General features: G+C 41.7%; 1 protein-coding gene across 3 annotated transcripts in view; it reads left to right on the top strand.

Moving 5' to 3' along the window:
• The window catches only part of ptpn11b (protein tyrosine phosphatase non-receptor type 11b), a 156,001-nt gene that overhangs the window by 43,139 nt on the left and 95,595 nt on the right, over window positions 1–17,267 (top strand). The window contains exon 1 of one of the 3 annotated variants that reach the window (XM_067970301.1): window positions 736–969. The exons of the other annotated variants lie outside the window; for them this stretch is intronic. Within the exon in view, the coding sequence (XP_067826402.1) occupies window positions 962–969 (8 nt within the window). The 5' untranslated portion in view covers window positions 736–961. Of the gene's footprint in view, window positions 1–735; window positions 970–17,267 lie in introns of those variants that run through there. 3 annotated transcript variants of the gene reach the window in all.

The raw sequence follows: 17,267 nt of genomic DNA, 5'->3' as shown, positions 1-17,267 counted from the left end.
AAATTGGTTAGATTGTTCTGTACCGGAAAACTTAACATTATCCATTGACCAACAAATAAAATGAATGCAGAGTAGTTAAATTGTTGAAGTTCCCATGGACTGGCTTTTTCTTGTGCACATGGTCACAATTTTGTTAATCCAAGTTTAGCAAATAAAAGGACATTATTGTAACATTGTGTTAGAGCAGTCATTTGCTAAGATAACATAGCTCATTAGCAGCACCTAGTAGTTAAAGCTGAATATTAAACTTACGAGTAAATCTGTATGGTTTCAGTAATGATTGGAATATTTTGATGCTATTACCTACTAAGTAAGTATGCCTGTGAGGGGACGAGGAAATATTTTACACCCTCCCAATTCAGCTGTCTGCACATGCTCCACTCTGAAAACTATTAGATTGGCGATCAGAAAAATAAAAATGGGTCAGGCGTTCAGACTCAGCTAACGTTATCTGAGAGCTCTTATTACAATCACTAGATGTGAAATGTTGGGCAAAAATGCTCTTCTTCAACATGATTGCTTCAGTAAATACCAAATAGAACATTTTTATGACATATTGAGTAAATCTTTTAAGGAAACCCAAGTGTTAAATGTTATGTTCTAACATGAACTAGCACTAAAGCTAGCAGTGTTTTACTTCCTAAAAATGTCTGCTGATCTGTCTAAGATAGGACTTTGATCCGATTTCCTTTTCCGCTGTACAACCTCATTGAAGCAGCTGTCGGCTCTGCTTGAAAACCTACTGAGGTGCTGTCCTAATGTAACGTTGCAGTAATTCTGAACAAGCGTTGCAATCTGTTCATTACAAAATTCTCTTAACTGCCTGACCACGCTCACCAAATCCTGATTAAGCCCCTTTCCCTTATTTCCCCAAGCTGCTCTGAAGTTATTGACTTCTGTGTACTTAAACTGGATTAACGGCTGTGGGCTTTATTTGTAGGGCTGAAGAGCTTTGGACAGTATGGTGAGGTATGGAAGCCATAAATATTTTTTATTGAAAATGTAGACTGTTTTGTGTTAAAAAGGTTTTTTTTCATAATTGTGTGCGTGGTAGGCCACGGGATCTTGTCTGTTGCTGGATATACAGTAAGAATTGTGAAGATAGAAGAATTATCCAGCTGATACAATGCAGTATAGTGCTTTAAAACATACTCAATATTAATTTGACATTTTGAGGTGCTGTACCCTGTTATAAAGATCCTTTTATGGAATTAAAAATATTCTGCACTCCAGAAATATAAAGGTATATTGGGAGTTTTAATTTTTTTCTTAGTTTTATGTGGGCCAACATTGATTAATTTATAATTTTTTTTAAAGGACATTTCCTCTAGTTTTCATTTTTTTCAATTTAAGAGTTTAGCATTTATTTTAATACTCTAATCACTGCACAGCTTAAAAATAATCAATTCAAGAGTGTCATTACTATATAAAACCTGAAACATACAAGCAGGCCCATTTGGAAAGAAACACCTTTAAGTATATCCAGAATTTTTTCTTTAAATATCAGAAAATTGTTAAATTTAAACATGCTGTAAATAAAGTGGGTAAGATACTGTTGTGGTGAGGTTGTTGATATTTCTGAATGCTCAGCATATTTGTTAGCCTGAAACAACCTATGAAATTTTTAAACTCAAGGTGCGTGTTCCATCAATATACAACTTGGAAATAATGAACGGGAAACCCGGAAGCCAAGGTAAGTGCCTTCAATTAGGCTGCGATCGCGTGCGGAGCACCCCGAAATCACTGGGCGCGTTATCTACGCGCCCAATCGAATCCCGCTGCCAACTCGCCTCCCTCCTAAAATCGACCCCCATATCTCTCAACACCCCGTTGAATTGGTTTACTTTATATCGCCACTGGCTTGATGGTGACCTGCTGTCCACTTTACAGGAGTACTGAAAGCACTGATGTATAGATGCTAGTCCTGCAATTTGTTTGTGGTATTCTTTTAGGGATGATTGAATAGCAATCATTTTTAACCATGTTTATTGCGGCAAAATTTTCAGTATCAGAAATCATTTTAAAATGGTATCTTGATGTTTTTTGATCTAAGTCTCTGTGCCTCAGATGATTCTTAACTCTTTGATCTTTTTGCCATGTAAAAAGATGTACAACTACACCAGAATGTGAACTAGAGTATGTTTTTTCATCAAAAAAAGTTTAACTTAAAGCACAGAATTTGAACAGTTGTTTTTTTTAACATCAACACAAAACTGCAAAGTGGTTCCTTCTTTACCTCTATATTGTATCAGCAGGATTTTGAAAGAAATAGTTAAGGTCAGTTTCCATACTGCTTTATTATATTAGCATTTGGAGACATTAACTATATTTTTGCTTGGTAAAAATGGTGGAATCATGTGCACAATAAGTTGAAAAACACAAAAAATGTTCATGCAACATTATGAACTGTACCTCTAGGTGGTTTTACAAAAGTGCAACTGAAGGTAAATGCAGGGGTCTACAGTTATTGGCTGCCTGACCTACCTCGTTCCAGTAACAGCAAAGATCCACTTTTTTTGCGGGTCTCCTGATTTGCTATCAGAATAGTGATCTCCATTGTTGGTCTGCTAAATGTACTGAGCCGGTTCAATATTTCAACATCGTGTTGCAAATACGCTAACGCATGAAACTGGCTCGGCCTCAAATTCTCTGACCTGCCTGCTATGTGTAATTGCATCATGGCACAATACTCCCAGGCCTGCTACTGAACTGGTCTCTGAGAGTCAGTTTGGAGACTGGAACAAGGTGATGGTATAAATGGAGTAGAATGGCGTGCAGAAGTGTCTTTCTCCAGTCATAAACAATGAGTTAAGTATAAAAGCGCCCTTGATTGGAGAATGATATATTGTGCAGGGGGAAACAGAAAAAAAAATTAAATTAAAAAAAATTGTATATTTGTCCCTCCCTGGTTGAAATCATTCAGACACAAACATCTGAACTGCTGAATACTGTAATGAGAACATCTTAACCATTTTATTTTAAACTTCAAACCCACCAAATGGTTGTGAAACCCACTGAAACACCGATGAACTGCATAATGTCAGTGGTGGGATGCAGGCTTGATTCCCTACACTGCTGAATTCCTGATCTCGGCAGGAAAAGAGGGACAGCTCTACATAGGCCACCTGGCAGCTTCCTTACAGTGACAACAGCAAAGAGCCTTAGAACAAACCACCCACTTGGATGCAAGTTGAGCATATTGACTTACGGTAAATTAGAGGGAATTCACACAGTTACGTAAAAATATAAATTAATCCACAAGTTGCTTGTTGACATATCTAATCACTGTAACAATCTAGAAGTAAAAATTCTGCTTCTTCATATAATAGTGCACAACGGGAGCACATATTGCAAAGTTGTGACCCCCAACCCAATCATTTTTCTGTCGGTTAAAATTAATTGACAGCAAATCGTGGACTGAGGATGTGCAGTTTTGCAGTATGCACTTCCAGTGTGCTGAAGCTTCTAGGAGGCACAGGAATACCTTTACACAATTTCTGTGGGGAAGCAGCTTGTGGAAAAGCAGAAATTTTACCCCCTACTTATAAGTGTACGCTGCTCTTCATTGTTTGAAACCATCCCATTAAGCCTGATGCAAAAGATGGTTTGGGGATGGGATAAGGTATATGCTGCAACCCTTAATTGATGTAGGACTGAGTTTTATTTCTTTTTAATCCATTTCAGTGAGTTGAAGTGTTGACTTATTTCAATTGGCAATACAAACTGGCATTTCAGACTGCAAAATATCAAAAGTAGTTTGAATCTATTTCTGGTGTCCTTGTGTACCAGCAAATTACAACAAAGCAATATTGTTCACATGCCACATAAAAATCCAGGGACCATTACCAATGTGGACCTCTTTTAATCCTTATTTTTTTAATTAAAAAAGGCAGTATCAGGATTCACTCTAGGAAACATTTGCGGCTTAGTTTTAGAATATTTTATGTCACAATAGCTGTGCTCAGTGATCTATCTAAAATTTGATAAAATTCATTTGACAGCATGTCAGGTCAAATAGCATGTAAACACTGTTTGAACTGAAATCTTTGAGGTGCATTGAACATTAAATGTACCAGTGTAAATTAGAAGGGCAGAATATCAGTCAAAATGTATATTATGGCAAAGCAAATAGAATTTAGGCCTTTCAGTGGTATCATGAGTCTATCTCTTATGGACATGTTCTTATGGCCTAAACTAACGTTGAATTGTATACACCTTTAATGATGCATCTCTGATAATCTATTATTTTTTTCTCCTTATATGGAAAATTCAGGGCTCCCACCTTCCCTGTTCAAAGGGATCACCGGTCAAGATCATACTATCTCCTCATCGGGAGTGTGGGATTGCTGAAATTATTCTTACATCTTTAATTTAAAACCGACATCTTTATGTTGAAATACTACATGTAACCAGTGTCAGTATAATGTGACAAATCTTTACTTGTTCCAATATATTCCTATTACTGTGGTTATGTGGCAGTGTTTTGAAGTGGATAAGTTGCAGGTTACAATGCAAATTGCAATTTGCAAATGTGTGATAAAATTAATTTGTGTACTTCAAGCTGACAGAATTGACAGATGGTCAAAAATGTCTCAAGAGCCGGTGAACAAGTCTTGGTATACAGCATTTATGATCAAAATCAGAGAGTTAAATCATTGTGTTGGGGATATCCCTGCAATATTGCATTGCCTCACAATATTCCATAGATTGTGAGACCTTCATTAGATTTACAGCTTCTATTGATGTTTGTCCTTACCCTGGCCTAGTTGTTTGCAGAACTGAGTGGAGGTGATGTACCTAATTGACAGAAGGAATATGAAACAATAGGGATTACAAATCTGGTCTAATTTCAATACCCCTTTCAAGTTGGCCACAGAACAATATCAGCAGAGGGCATTGGGAGAGAGACACACACTCACAAGTTGCTGCTCAAAAGTGTGTAACCTGGGCAATTTCGAAAAGGAGATATTGGAGATAAAGCATTTTAAACAAAAAAAAGAAGTTATTTGTGTATCCAGGAGTATCTTTTATACCATATATTTTATTCAGTATTGTCTCCCTCATTAGGTCTACTGCTATATTTGAGAAGTTATACTAAACTATTTGGGGTAGCGATTGATGCCATGTAATTAAAAAGCAGTGTGGAATAGACTCTGACTGTAATTCTCCAGCATAAAAAATATAGGGTGTATAGTTTTTAATAGAAGGATTTCATTTACACTATGGATGCTAGGATAACTTTGCCACCATAGAAATGGGGAGGAAATGTTATAGCCGTATGCCACACATATACTATTTTGAGATAATACAGGCAGTTATGGCACAGCACTATTCTGGACTCGGACCGCATAATTTAAACGATCTTATTGGTGGCAGTCTGAGAGTCTAGATTTTGGAATTGGTAGTTTATATTAAAATGTTGGTACTACACTCATATTAGTACCATTGTGAAGTCAGCACCAAATTAGCAATTTAACAACAGCATTACACAAAGTAGCTTTTGACCAGACATGCACAATTTTGTCGAGTTTTTCTCCCGAGTTTAGAGTTGTGGCTAGCTGGGTGATGTCATTTAATGATATTACAACATCAAGGAGCTTGTATTTCAAAGCATTGAACGAATTTAGTGATGGCATGAATATCTTGTATATCATGATCCTGTAGAATTAAAAATTGATTGCAATGTTTAATTTCGGACTGTCTGCTGTTATATGTTTACGCAATGATGGAAATTTACAGTGAGACAAAGAGGAAGTGATGTGTCCACAATAGATTTTCCGTGTAAAAATATTTGCTTAAGAATGCATCACCATCACATTGGTAAGCTAATTGTTTCAAAATTAATCAGTTACTTATCTAAAATTGTTGCTGAACTTTGCTGCATGTGCTGGGACTTAGGCAGGGGAGACTATAAGGAGGAAAAAAATAATTTGTAACTACAGAGCTTTTTGTGCTTTGAACCATAAATCATCAAGACAAGAAGACCAGATGCAAATTTAGCATGAGACATAAGGGCTAATTTTAGGAGCCTTGCTCAATGTTAACGCAGGTTGGAGTTAGCCCTATTCTATATACTGCCAATTCTACAACCCGCGTGCGCATCCGTGGAGCTGCTCTCCCAGTGCACAGCACCAATGAATCCATCCTGGTTTGCACGGCACAAAATAACATTAATACCATGGACTGTGACAGTGAGACCGTTTGCATTGGAGTGATTGAAATGTCGTTTAGCTCAGTATGTCCATATTTGGTTGAATGTTATTTATGAAAATGTTCGTAAATTAGAGGATGCAGGGAAAAATATTCTATATTCCTTACATTTTTAACAACCTGTCATTGTGGGGAAGATGTAATACTTCAAGTTTGCTCAGGTAACTTGGGCATCCACATATCCAAGGTTTAGCCTTTGACTGCCAAAGTGTTTAAAGTATCAAGCTGCAATTAACAGGTGTGTTTTGAACTTGATTTTCTTTGTCCCCGATTACATTTTTGTTTGAATAAAAGTTTGTAATAATGATTTTGGGGCCTCAACTTTGGATGACTCCATCATGTAGTTTGACTGCTCCTATCCATCCATTCCCTCGCAACCAAGTTTGCAGGCTATGGTGCAGATTCGACAATAATAACAAGTGACATAGAGAAAATGTTTCCACTTGTGAGTGAGTCCAAAACCAGAGGTCATAAATATAAAATAGTCGCTAATAAATCCAATAGGGAATTCAGGAGAAACTTCTTTACCCAAAGAGTGGTAAGAATGTGAAATGCCCTGCCACAAGGAGTAGTTGAGGCAAATAGCATAGATGCATTTTAGAGGAAGCTAAATAAACATGTGAGGGAGAAAGGAATAGAAGGGTATCCTGATGGGGTTAGATGAAGTAGGGAGGGAGGAGGCTCTTGTGGCACATAAACGCTGGCATAGACCAGTTGGGCCAAATGGCCTGTTTCTGTACTGTAATTTCGATGTAACTTGCATTTATATAGTGCCTGTAACATAGCAAAAGATCACAGCAGTGTAATCAGACAAAAATTGACACCAAGCCAAAGAAGGGGATATTAGGGTGTTAGTTGAAAAGCTTGCTCAAAGAGGCAGGTTTTAAGGAGGGTATTGAAGGAGGAAAGAGAGCTGGAGAAGCAGAGAGGTTTATGGATGCATAATAGGCCAGAGTTGGAGGAATGCAAAGTTCTTGGAGAGTGGTAGGGCTGGAGGAGGTTACAGAGATAGGGAGAGGGTGAGTGGTAGGGCTGGAGGAGGATACAGAGATGGGGAGAGGCAAGGCCATGGAGGGATTTGAACACGAGGTTGAGACATTTAAAATCGAGACATTGGTGGACACGGGAGCCAATGTAGGTAAGCGAGCACAGGGGTGATGGGTGAGTGGGACTTGTTGCGTGTTAGGATACAGGCAGCAGAGTTTTGGATGATCTCAAGTTTATGGAGGGTGGAAGATCGGAATGCCATCCAGAACATTGGAATAGTTGAGTCTAGATGTAACAAAAGCACGGATGAGGGTTTCAGCAGCAGATGGGCTGAAGCGGAGATGGGCGATGTTTCAGAGGTGAAAGTAGGCAGTCTTTCCGATAGAGAGGATATGGAGTTGGAAGCTCAGCTCAGGGTCAAATAGGACGCAAAGGTTGAGAATTGTCTAGTTCAGCCTGAGACAGTGGCCAGGGAGAGGGATGGAATTGGTGGTGAGGGTTTGGAGGTAGTGGTGGGGGCTGAAGACAATTGCATTGGTGCTTCCAAAGTTTAACTGGAAGAAATTGCGGCTCATCCAGGACTGATGTGGGACAAGTAGTCTCATAGCACAGGCAGTGGAGGGGTCGAAAAAGGTGATGGTGAGGTAGAGCTGGGTGTCCTCAGCGTACATTTGGAACCTGACATCACGTATTTGGATGATGTTGCGATTCCTGGGTATGTCCTGAGAGGCAGTGGCAGTGACAGAGTTGTATCAATGCTGCAAGATGACCTACATCGAGCCCCCAAGGCAAGCACTGCACTACCTGAGCATGTAAAGGTCACTGTAACCCTGACCTTTTTTGCCTCATGCTCCTTGCAGACTGCTTTAGGGAACATCATTAACATCAGCCAATCTGCAATCCATACAGGCATAAAGCAGGTGGTTAGCGTCTTGTTTGCTAGAGTAAACAACAGCATAATTTACCCAATGGATGACTGGAAGCAACAGGAAAGGTTCCTGGTCTGGTCAGATTGCAGGTTTTTCCAAATTCCAGGGCCTGATAGTTTCCACACATGAAATCCAGCATGCTTCTGCCCACAATAATGGAGCCTTCATGAACCTGGAACAGCTTCCACTTGGTCAATATGCAGCTAGACCATCTGCATCGGATCATGCAGATGAAATCCAGCTTTCCTTTGCAGTAGTCATGATGCCTTTATTTTATAACCATCCACTATTTCTGCCCCCACCCCCCAATGAATTGGCTGCCCTGGGCAAATGATGCATCTATGACCTGTGTGATGAAACTCTGCACTGCAAGTAGGGAAATTTGGCAGATACATCCTACTCTGGAAAAAATAACAAGGTTGGCTCCTTGGAGACCAGGGCTACATACTGTAACCCTGACATGACATCTGTGCGGCAGCCATGCACACCTACCAAGAGCTATCATGAATACACCAAAAGAATGGTGAAGTAGAGATTTAGGTACCATGACATATCTAGGGGCTTCCTACACTTCAGGCCAGCCAAAGTGTTTTGCATCATTGTGATTTCTTGTACAATGTGGGATAAATAAGAAGTTGCTGTGGGATAAAGTCCCTTAGCCTTCTGAGAATGAAGATGAATGTGAGATTGAAGTACCAAGCATACCATTTTTGTCATTTGATGTTGCAATATGCAATATCATTATAAGAATACCCTCTGCACACAATGGCCTATAAAATCTGCCATGCAGTGTCCATTTTGCAGGCCCTATTTGACCTACTAAGCCCCCAATATGGCAGGCAGGAAGCGAGCACACATTTTTGTCTGGAAGTGCACAGCCCGCTGTATTGGTGAAGGAGAAAAGTTAGGCTCTAATTTGTCATGAGACTTAATTTGGGATGGGGAGGAATAATATTGTGGGAGATAAATATATTCATGCATACGTAAGGCTGCAGGCAGTAGTTTATTTGGCCTGAGTATAGGGCACGTGTGCAGATTGCTTTTGTACATTGGATGTTTCAGACACGTAAGTGATTATGTTTTCTATTAAAGTCTGATTTAACGTTTTGGTGAATGACCACTTGCTTTTGCAGATATAGATTCTGGCTCATGGTCCGGGTAATTTTCTGGTGCTGGTTGCTGTTGCCTGTTTCCCCCTCCTTGCTCCGTAGCAAGGCCCCTTTGAAGGGTGAAGTTGTGATGAATTGGCTGCCCTGGGCAAATGATGCATCTATGACCTGTGTGATGAAACTGTGCACTGCAAGTAGGGAAATTTGGCGGATACATCCTACTGTTTATTGGAACTACCCAGTGGCATCAGAGTTCAGGCAGCAGTTACTTTGACAGTCACTGACAGAGCTGTCCCTGTCCTGTACGTGGTTTCCAGATCAGGCTGCGGAAGTGTGCCCAGGTCTGTGACCATCTTCTCGAGTAATTGTAGTCTACATCTAGTATAATTGTCTGGCAAACAAATAAGGGTGATAGTTTAAGGGCAGGTTCTAAGTGATTCCGTATGGTGCTAAAGCCCCTGTCTGATTAGAGTAGGCATGCCATTCTCGTCCACAAATTGCAAATACAAAGGTATCGCTTATTGCTATCATATAGAAAGCTCAGTTAAATATCCCTGGAGAAATGGGCCAGATAGTGAATGGGGTGGAGATTTAGGAAGTTCGCAGTAAGTTCTTTTGTTTAAAAAACAGGAATGCGGCTCAACAGGTTAACATAAACCAAAATGTAGCATTGAAGCTGATGGAAACAAATATAGCAGCTACTGACAACAAGCCAACCTCCGTAAAGATAAAAGACCCAATATTTTGGATGGCGTTTGTATGGGCACTGGGCATCTGGAATGCTGGAATCAGGCATTATATGGACATCCCATAATTGAAATGAAAATTAGGCATTAATAAGCCTGTGCACCAGGCGCTCCTTAATGGGTTCTGCTGGCAAATACACAGCAGCACTATAAGCATTGAAGATCACATTGTTGGTTGCATTGTATTTGTCATTGAACAACTGTATTTTACAGAAAATTCTCAAGGCTGTCTGATGAGCGCACCAGTTCATTTGAATTCATTCCTGTGTTTCAGTTCCCTCTAGAATATTTATTCACATTTCTTTATGGTAAGCCATCTACTTTACGAATACCATTGGTTTTGTGTTTTGCCCTACAACTGCACATGCACTGTGCACAAGTCACCATGATGATATTTTGTGTGCAGAGCTACACTGCACTGGCTTTTAGGATCACTTCTGATGTCGCTTTCATGTAGCAATTTTCATTGTTTCAGACTATTCTCACTTATAATAGCAAATATAAGGCACTCAGTTTTAAATGTCTATAATTGCATTTATGTCAAAGAGCTAGATTTTGTATTAATAAATGTATCTATTTAACACTTGAAGTGCAATGAAACTGAAGGTAAAGTCAACTGCAGCAAAAAAGCTTGGAGGGAACCGAATAACCAGCTTTTTGACATAGGCACTATGTGTGAAAGTATTTTTCAAATCAAATGAAACAAGATCTTATTTAGCCAGTAATAATCTCCCATGGTGTTGCTCACAGCCAAAATGAAAATATTAGGTTCGATTTACGGACCTCCGAGCTGGCGGGTTCGTGGCGGGGGGGCTCCGAAAATCGGGGATTCCCGGGGCGGGTCCGGAGCCCGGCTCCAACCCGCCCACTTCCGGGTTCCCCAGTGACGCGCTTAGATGCGCGCGCAGCCCCCACATGCAGGACTCCCGCCGGCAATTAAAGCCGGCGGGATGCCACTTAAACTAATTAAGTAGATACTTCAGGTCGTTAGCAAACCTGATTGACATGATATTTTAGGAGGGGTGGGATTTTCAACTCAACTGAGACTGTTTCCCGTACTGGGGGAAACACTCCCAGTTGAAATGGACGTGTTGCAGCCACCAGCCTGTGGCAGCTGCAAAGGTCCATTTGACAGGTTGTGGGGGAGACCCTCGCTCATTGCAGGAGGCCACTCTGTCACTTTGGACAAAGTTTGGCCTCCACCACCCTCCTCCTAACAATAAAATTCACAAACTTGCAACCTCAACCCCGGTATGCAGACACATTTACCTACCTTGTAGACCCCCTCAAACGTACATCTTCCGGATGAGGGCCGCCATAGCTGCAGTTATGACCTCCTCGGAGGACGAACAGCATCACCAGCCTCGCCGTCCACCTCTGACACGTGGAGCTCCTCAACACAGTGCTGTGACACATCCACCTGCACAGCAGGAGGGAGGGCAACCGCAGAGAGAGATGCGTCGCAGAAGGCACTACCCTCGCCACAGGGTCTACAAACTGAGGCTCAGCTTGCTGGACCTCTCTGAGCAGCAGTGCATACGGAGGCTCAGAGTCACTCAACATGTAGTCGTGGACATTTGCAGCCTCCTTCATACCGAGCTGCTCCCGGCTGGCTCAAGCACCATCTTCTTACCTGTTGCTATCAAAGTCACCACTGCCCTCAACAACTTCTCCTCCGCATCCTTCCAGGATGCCACCGGGGACATCGCTGACGTCTCTCAGTCGTCCGCACAAAAGAACCCTGCAAATACACCTACACCCACTCTGCAGTGACACAATGGGTGGCATCAGTTGTGGGTCTTCATGGTGATCCTCAGGAAAGGGCATTATTGCACAAACCAGACAAGATTTGCAAAGACGTGGCAGTAGTGGTGACAATATGTAATGTTCCTATATTCCTATAATATGTAATGTGAATTGATCAGAAATCAAATATAAGTAAAAACCATGACAAACCCTCAAACTCCCTTGTGCATCCCCTTCATGCTCACGACATGTTTGCCTTATGCTTCCTACTGCACATATGTGATGCATGCCCTGTGGTTGCAGCACAGGTAATGGCAGGTTGAATGAGGCTGACTGTGAAAGAGATGCTTGAGAGTGTGAGTCTGAGATAGAGCCATGAGATTCTATGACGATTGGGTTGAGTGGTAGTGGTGGGATGAGTACTGGGGAGGTGAGTAAGTGCAGATAAGATGAGGATGAGCTTTGAGTGGGTGTGAAGAGTGATGTGATAGAGTAGTATTGGCATTGCAGAAGGAGATGTGGGGTCGGGGCGGTGATGTGGCAGACAGTTGAGGGGAATGAGTAAGTGTACTCACTTCGGCTGACCTACTTAGGTCATTGAAGCGCCTCCTGCACTGTATGCAGGTACACGATATGTTGGTGATGCTGGTGACCTCCTCTGACACCTCGAGCCAGGCCTCTGTGGTGGCAGAGGCAGGCCACTTCCTCCCGTCCGCCGGGGAGAAGATCTCTGTCCTCCCCCTCCTCCTCACCTCATCCAATAAGACCCGGAGTGAGGCATCAATAAACCTGGGAGCAGCCTTTCCCCTGGGCTGCTCCATGCTGTAATTTTGCATATTTTCTGCAGCATCAGTCAGTGGAGGACTGACCCTTTAAATAGGGCTCCTCCAGCTGACAGCCTATGATGCGGGTGTGCAGTCCGCCCGCTGCGCAGCTTTCCAGCGCGAAACCCAGAAGCCAAGGTAAGTACCTTCAATCAGGCTGCAATCGAGTGCGGAACACCCTGAATTCACTGGGCGCATTACCCACGTGCCCAGTCGACCCCCCGCTGCCAACCCGCCTCCCTCCTAAAATTGAGCCCATTGTATGTCTCTCTGCTTTCTAATTTTTTCTCTTTTCCTGTCTTTGTCTTGTCCTTTTGTTTCCCACACATTCTTCCTCTCTGTATGGCTCTCACACAATCTCTTGTGGTGAGTGTCTGGAACGAGCTGCCAGAGGCAGTAGTACAGGCGGGTACAATTTTGTCTTTTAAAAAGCATTTGGACAGTTACATGGGTAAGATGGGTATAGAGGGATATGGGCCAAGTGCAGGCAATTGGGACTAGCTTAGTGGTATAAACTGGGCGACATGGACATGTTGGGCCAAAGGGCCTGTTTCCATGTTGTAAACTTCTATGATTCTATCTCTGCACCTTAATCTGACTCTTTTGGCTGGAATTTCCTCAGCTATCCTGCCTGAAATTGGGCACAATAGCTGCAGAAAAGAAGACAATTATTTTTAAAGAGTATCTAGCAAAATTAATGTTAATGTTCCAAGCCAATATTTTGTTTATACTGCAAACCACTGAGATCAGATTGTTGCCCTAAATAACCAGAATTTGACCAGTTAATCCTTGCATTCTATTATGGTGCAAATCATAGGTAGAACAAAACAAAAAAAAATCCCTGTAAATTGGGATTTATATTATATTTATGTTGGGATTGCTAGAGGTATTCAAAATCAGGAAGGGTTTTAATAGAGTAAATAAGGAGAAACTTTTTCTCGTGGCAGAAAGGTTGGTAACAAGAGAACACCGAGTTAAGGTAATTGGCAAAAGAACCAGAGGCGACTTGAGGAAAAAAAAATTAAGCAGCGAGTTGTTATGATCTGGAATGCACTGCCTGAAAGGGTGGTGGAAGCAGATTCAGTAATAACTTTCAAAAAGGAATTGGATAAATACTTGAAGGTGAAAAATTTGCAGGGCTATGGGGAAAGAGAAGGGGAGTGGGACTAATTGGCAAGCTCTTCCAAAGAGCCAGCACAGGCACGATGGGCCGAATGGCCTCCTTCTGTGCTGTATCATTCTATGATTCTATGTTCAAATTGTAATCCTTTTCCTGGTTTTATTTATTTATTTTTGCACTATAACACAGTTGTGAGATATAGGGCCCGATATTAGGAGGGAGGCGGGTTGGCAGCAGGGAGTCGACTGGGCGCTTGGGTAACGCGCCCAGTGCAAACGGTGGGTTTGGCATGTGATCATAAGTAAATTGAAGCCACTTACCGTGGCTTCCGAGTTTCGCGTTGGGAAGCTGCGCAGCGGGCCGACTGAGCACCCGCATCATAGGCTGTCAGCTGGAGGAGCCCTATTTAAAGGGGCAGTCCTCCACTGACTGATGCTGCAGAAAATATGCAAAATTACAGTATGGAGCAGCCCAGGGGGAAGGCAGCTCCCAAGTTTAATGATGCCTCACTCCAGGTCTTACTGGATGGGGTGAGGAGGAGGAGGAGGGAGATCTTCCACCCAGCGGACGGGAGTGAGTACTCTTACTCATTCCCCTACACTCCGTCTGCCACACCACCACCCCCACCCCACATCTCCTTCTGCACTACTCTATCACATCACTCCTCACACCCACTAAACCCTCATCCTCATCTTACCTGCACTTCCTCACATCCCTAGTACTCATCCCACCACTATTACTCAACCCAATCCTCAGAATCTCATGGCTCTGTGTCATATTCACCCTCTCATGCATCTCTTTCACGGTCAGCCTCACCCCACCTGCCACTACCTGTGCTGCAGCCACAGGGCATGCATCATGTATGTGTAGTTGGAAGCGTAAGGCAAACATGTCATGAGCATGAAGGGGATGCACTAGGGTGTTTGAGGGTTTGTCATGGTTTTTACTTACATTTGATTTCTGATCAACTCACATTACATATATTGTCACCACTACTGGCACATCGTGGCCATTCTTGTCTGGCTTGTGCAATAATGCCCTTTCATGAGGTTCTCCATGAACACCCTTGATGCCACCCATTGGGTCACCCTACAGTGGGTGTATGTGTAGTTGCACGACTACTTTGTGCAGGTGCCTGTTGCGCAGCACTGTATTGTGTAGCTCCATGTGGCGGAGGTGGACGGCATGCAATGGAGTGATGAATACAGTTGTGCAACCCCCCCTCCCCCCCATCTTGATGGTGTGAGTGTGAGGGGGTCTGCAAAGTAGGTAAATTTGTTTGGACAGCAGAGTTTAGGGTATGATGTAATAATTTTGAGTGTGGAGACAACGGTATGGCAGGCAAATCTTTGTCTGAGGTGTCAGAGTGCCCTGCTGCAATGAATGAGGTATTCCCCCCAACTGTCAAGGAATCCTCTGCATCTCCCAATGGCTGCTGACTGAAACACGTCTGTAACAACAGGGAGTGTTTCCTACAGCATGGGAAACACGCTGAGGAGAGTCCCAAATCACATCCCTGCTAAAATCTCTTCCCAATGAGGTCTGTCAAGGACCTCAAGTACCTCCCTAACTATCTAAACTGTCATCCCACCGGCTTTAATTGCCTTGTTGCTCTCCTCTGTACTCACTTTAGGGCTCTTATGTCTTGACCACTAGAACTGTATGCAGAAATCTATGTGTGACCTGACCAGGGCAATGTACAGCTTCAGTATGATTTCTGGGCATACAAAATGAAATAATATTGCAAAGTAATCAAGCATCCTGTTTGCTTTGTATATGGCTTTCTCACACTGTTTAGATATGGTGAGCAATGGGTCAGTCAACATTACATCCTTAGGTTTTATTTGACTTTCCTCAAGGCAAGTCCTGTAACCTCATGGACTACATGTGCCTCTATTGTTACTTCCAATATGCAGTACTTGTATTGAATTTCATTTGTCATTGATTAGCCCAAGTGCTTACATTGTCAAACTCTTTTTGAGAGATTTTGGATGCCTCCTCTTTATCCACAGTTCTTCCTAGCTTATTTAAATTATTCATTTAAAAAAAGTGTAGCTTACATTGAGGTTACAAATCCAGGTCATTTATGTATACCAGGAGCAGTAGGGGTCCCAGCACGGATTCCTGGCACACTCCGCTCAATGCCTTCCCCGTTTTGACTTAGCTTCTCTTACGACTCCCCTCTGCTTCCTTTCCTTTAGTAAGTTACTGTTCCATATCTTTGATGCCTTCTGATCTGAATCTGTTAAATGGTACTTTATTGAAAGCTTTTGGAAGTGTAGCTTTGCTAACCTAGGTTTTCTGAACAAAGTTAGAAAATGGGTTGCAGGTCACGATAAGTTTTGTTGCGGATGGTTGGACAGAATAGCGTCATTTCTCTTTATTTGTCTTGTGATCTTATGATTCATCTGATCCCCTTCCCCCAACAAAACTGTCTTTTGGTCAGGATGAGAGCAGGAAAGCAGGCCTAATCAAATAAAGAGAAATAAAGGCCAGTTTAAAATTTATTTTATTTATTACAGTAATGTTTTAGAGCAAAACTAGTAAACGTCTGGCAGGCAATCAATGCAGGTTTTTCTTGTACAGCAGTAGTACATTACACTATTTTACAGTATTTTAAGCTGGAATATATGTTTATCATTGTATTATAATAGCCCCTTACTGTACAGGCCACAACCAATCATATGTTTTTACCATTCCTTCATTCAGAAACCATCTTAAACACTCCACAATTGTAACATGTACCTAACTATTGCAGAACATACCTTATTATGCCATACAAAGTATTACATAGAGGGATTACTCTGTGTTTACAGGGCAACCCATTTCCACAATTCAAATTAAAGCTTCTCATAATTATCCTGAAAATATCTTGCACAGAATACTTATCAGTTAGGCATCCACAGTACTTCTGCACCTTCCAGTATGGCAGTCAGTCGTCTTAATATTTGCCTGAATAATGTGTTATACAGTCTACTCCTCTTAATTCAAAGTTGCTTCATTCAAATGATCTGATAATTCAATTTTTAGCATTAAATTCTCTCTGCAATTATATTTACATTGCTTAATTCAGATTATCAAATAACTCATTTTTTAGCACAAAAAATAACTGAATTATCAGGAGAAAACTGGATAAGGGATCTGTTTGAATGCCCTGCTGGAATGAAGGACCTCTACTGTTCCTCTAAAATGTAATGTGCTGCAGTGATGACTTCACATTGTAGTCTGTGATTGATTTATAAAGAAAAGTTCAATTGACTAAACCTATTTTTATTATAGAAAAGACTGAACGGTGACATGGTACAGTTCTTCAAAATAATGAAAGGCATAGATAAGGTTGAAGTAAGCACTTGTTTTCTTGGATAATGAGCATAAGACTACAAATCATAATTATTGAATTTGCAAGGCACAAACAAGATTAGAGATTTTTCCCCACGTGGTAGTGGCCTTCACAGATGCTAGCCAATTTGGGGTCAGTTGGCACCTTTAAAAGGGAGCTGAATTGATAGCAGTTGGAATATAATGAGGGTTATAGAGCTACTAATAGCAGTACATGATTTTTTTAGAGGAAGCACCGGATTGAACTTAGCGTTCTT

The sequence above is a fragment of the Heptranchias perlo genome, chromosome 32, assembly GCF_035084215.1.
Source record: "Heptranchias perlo isolate sHepPer1 chromosome 32, sHepPer1.hap1, whole genome shotgun sequence".
In the NCBI taxonomy this organism is placed as follows: domain Eukaryota; kingdom Metazoa; phylum Chordata; class Chondrichthyes; order Hexanchiformes; family Hexanchidae; genus Heptranchias; species Heptranchias perlo.
This window is presented reverse-complemented; position numbering and strand designations above follow the sequence as displayed.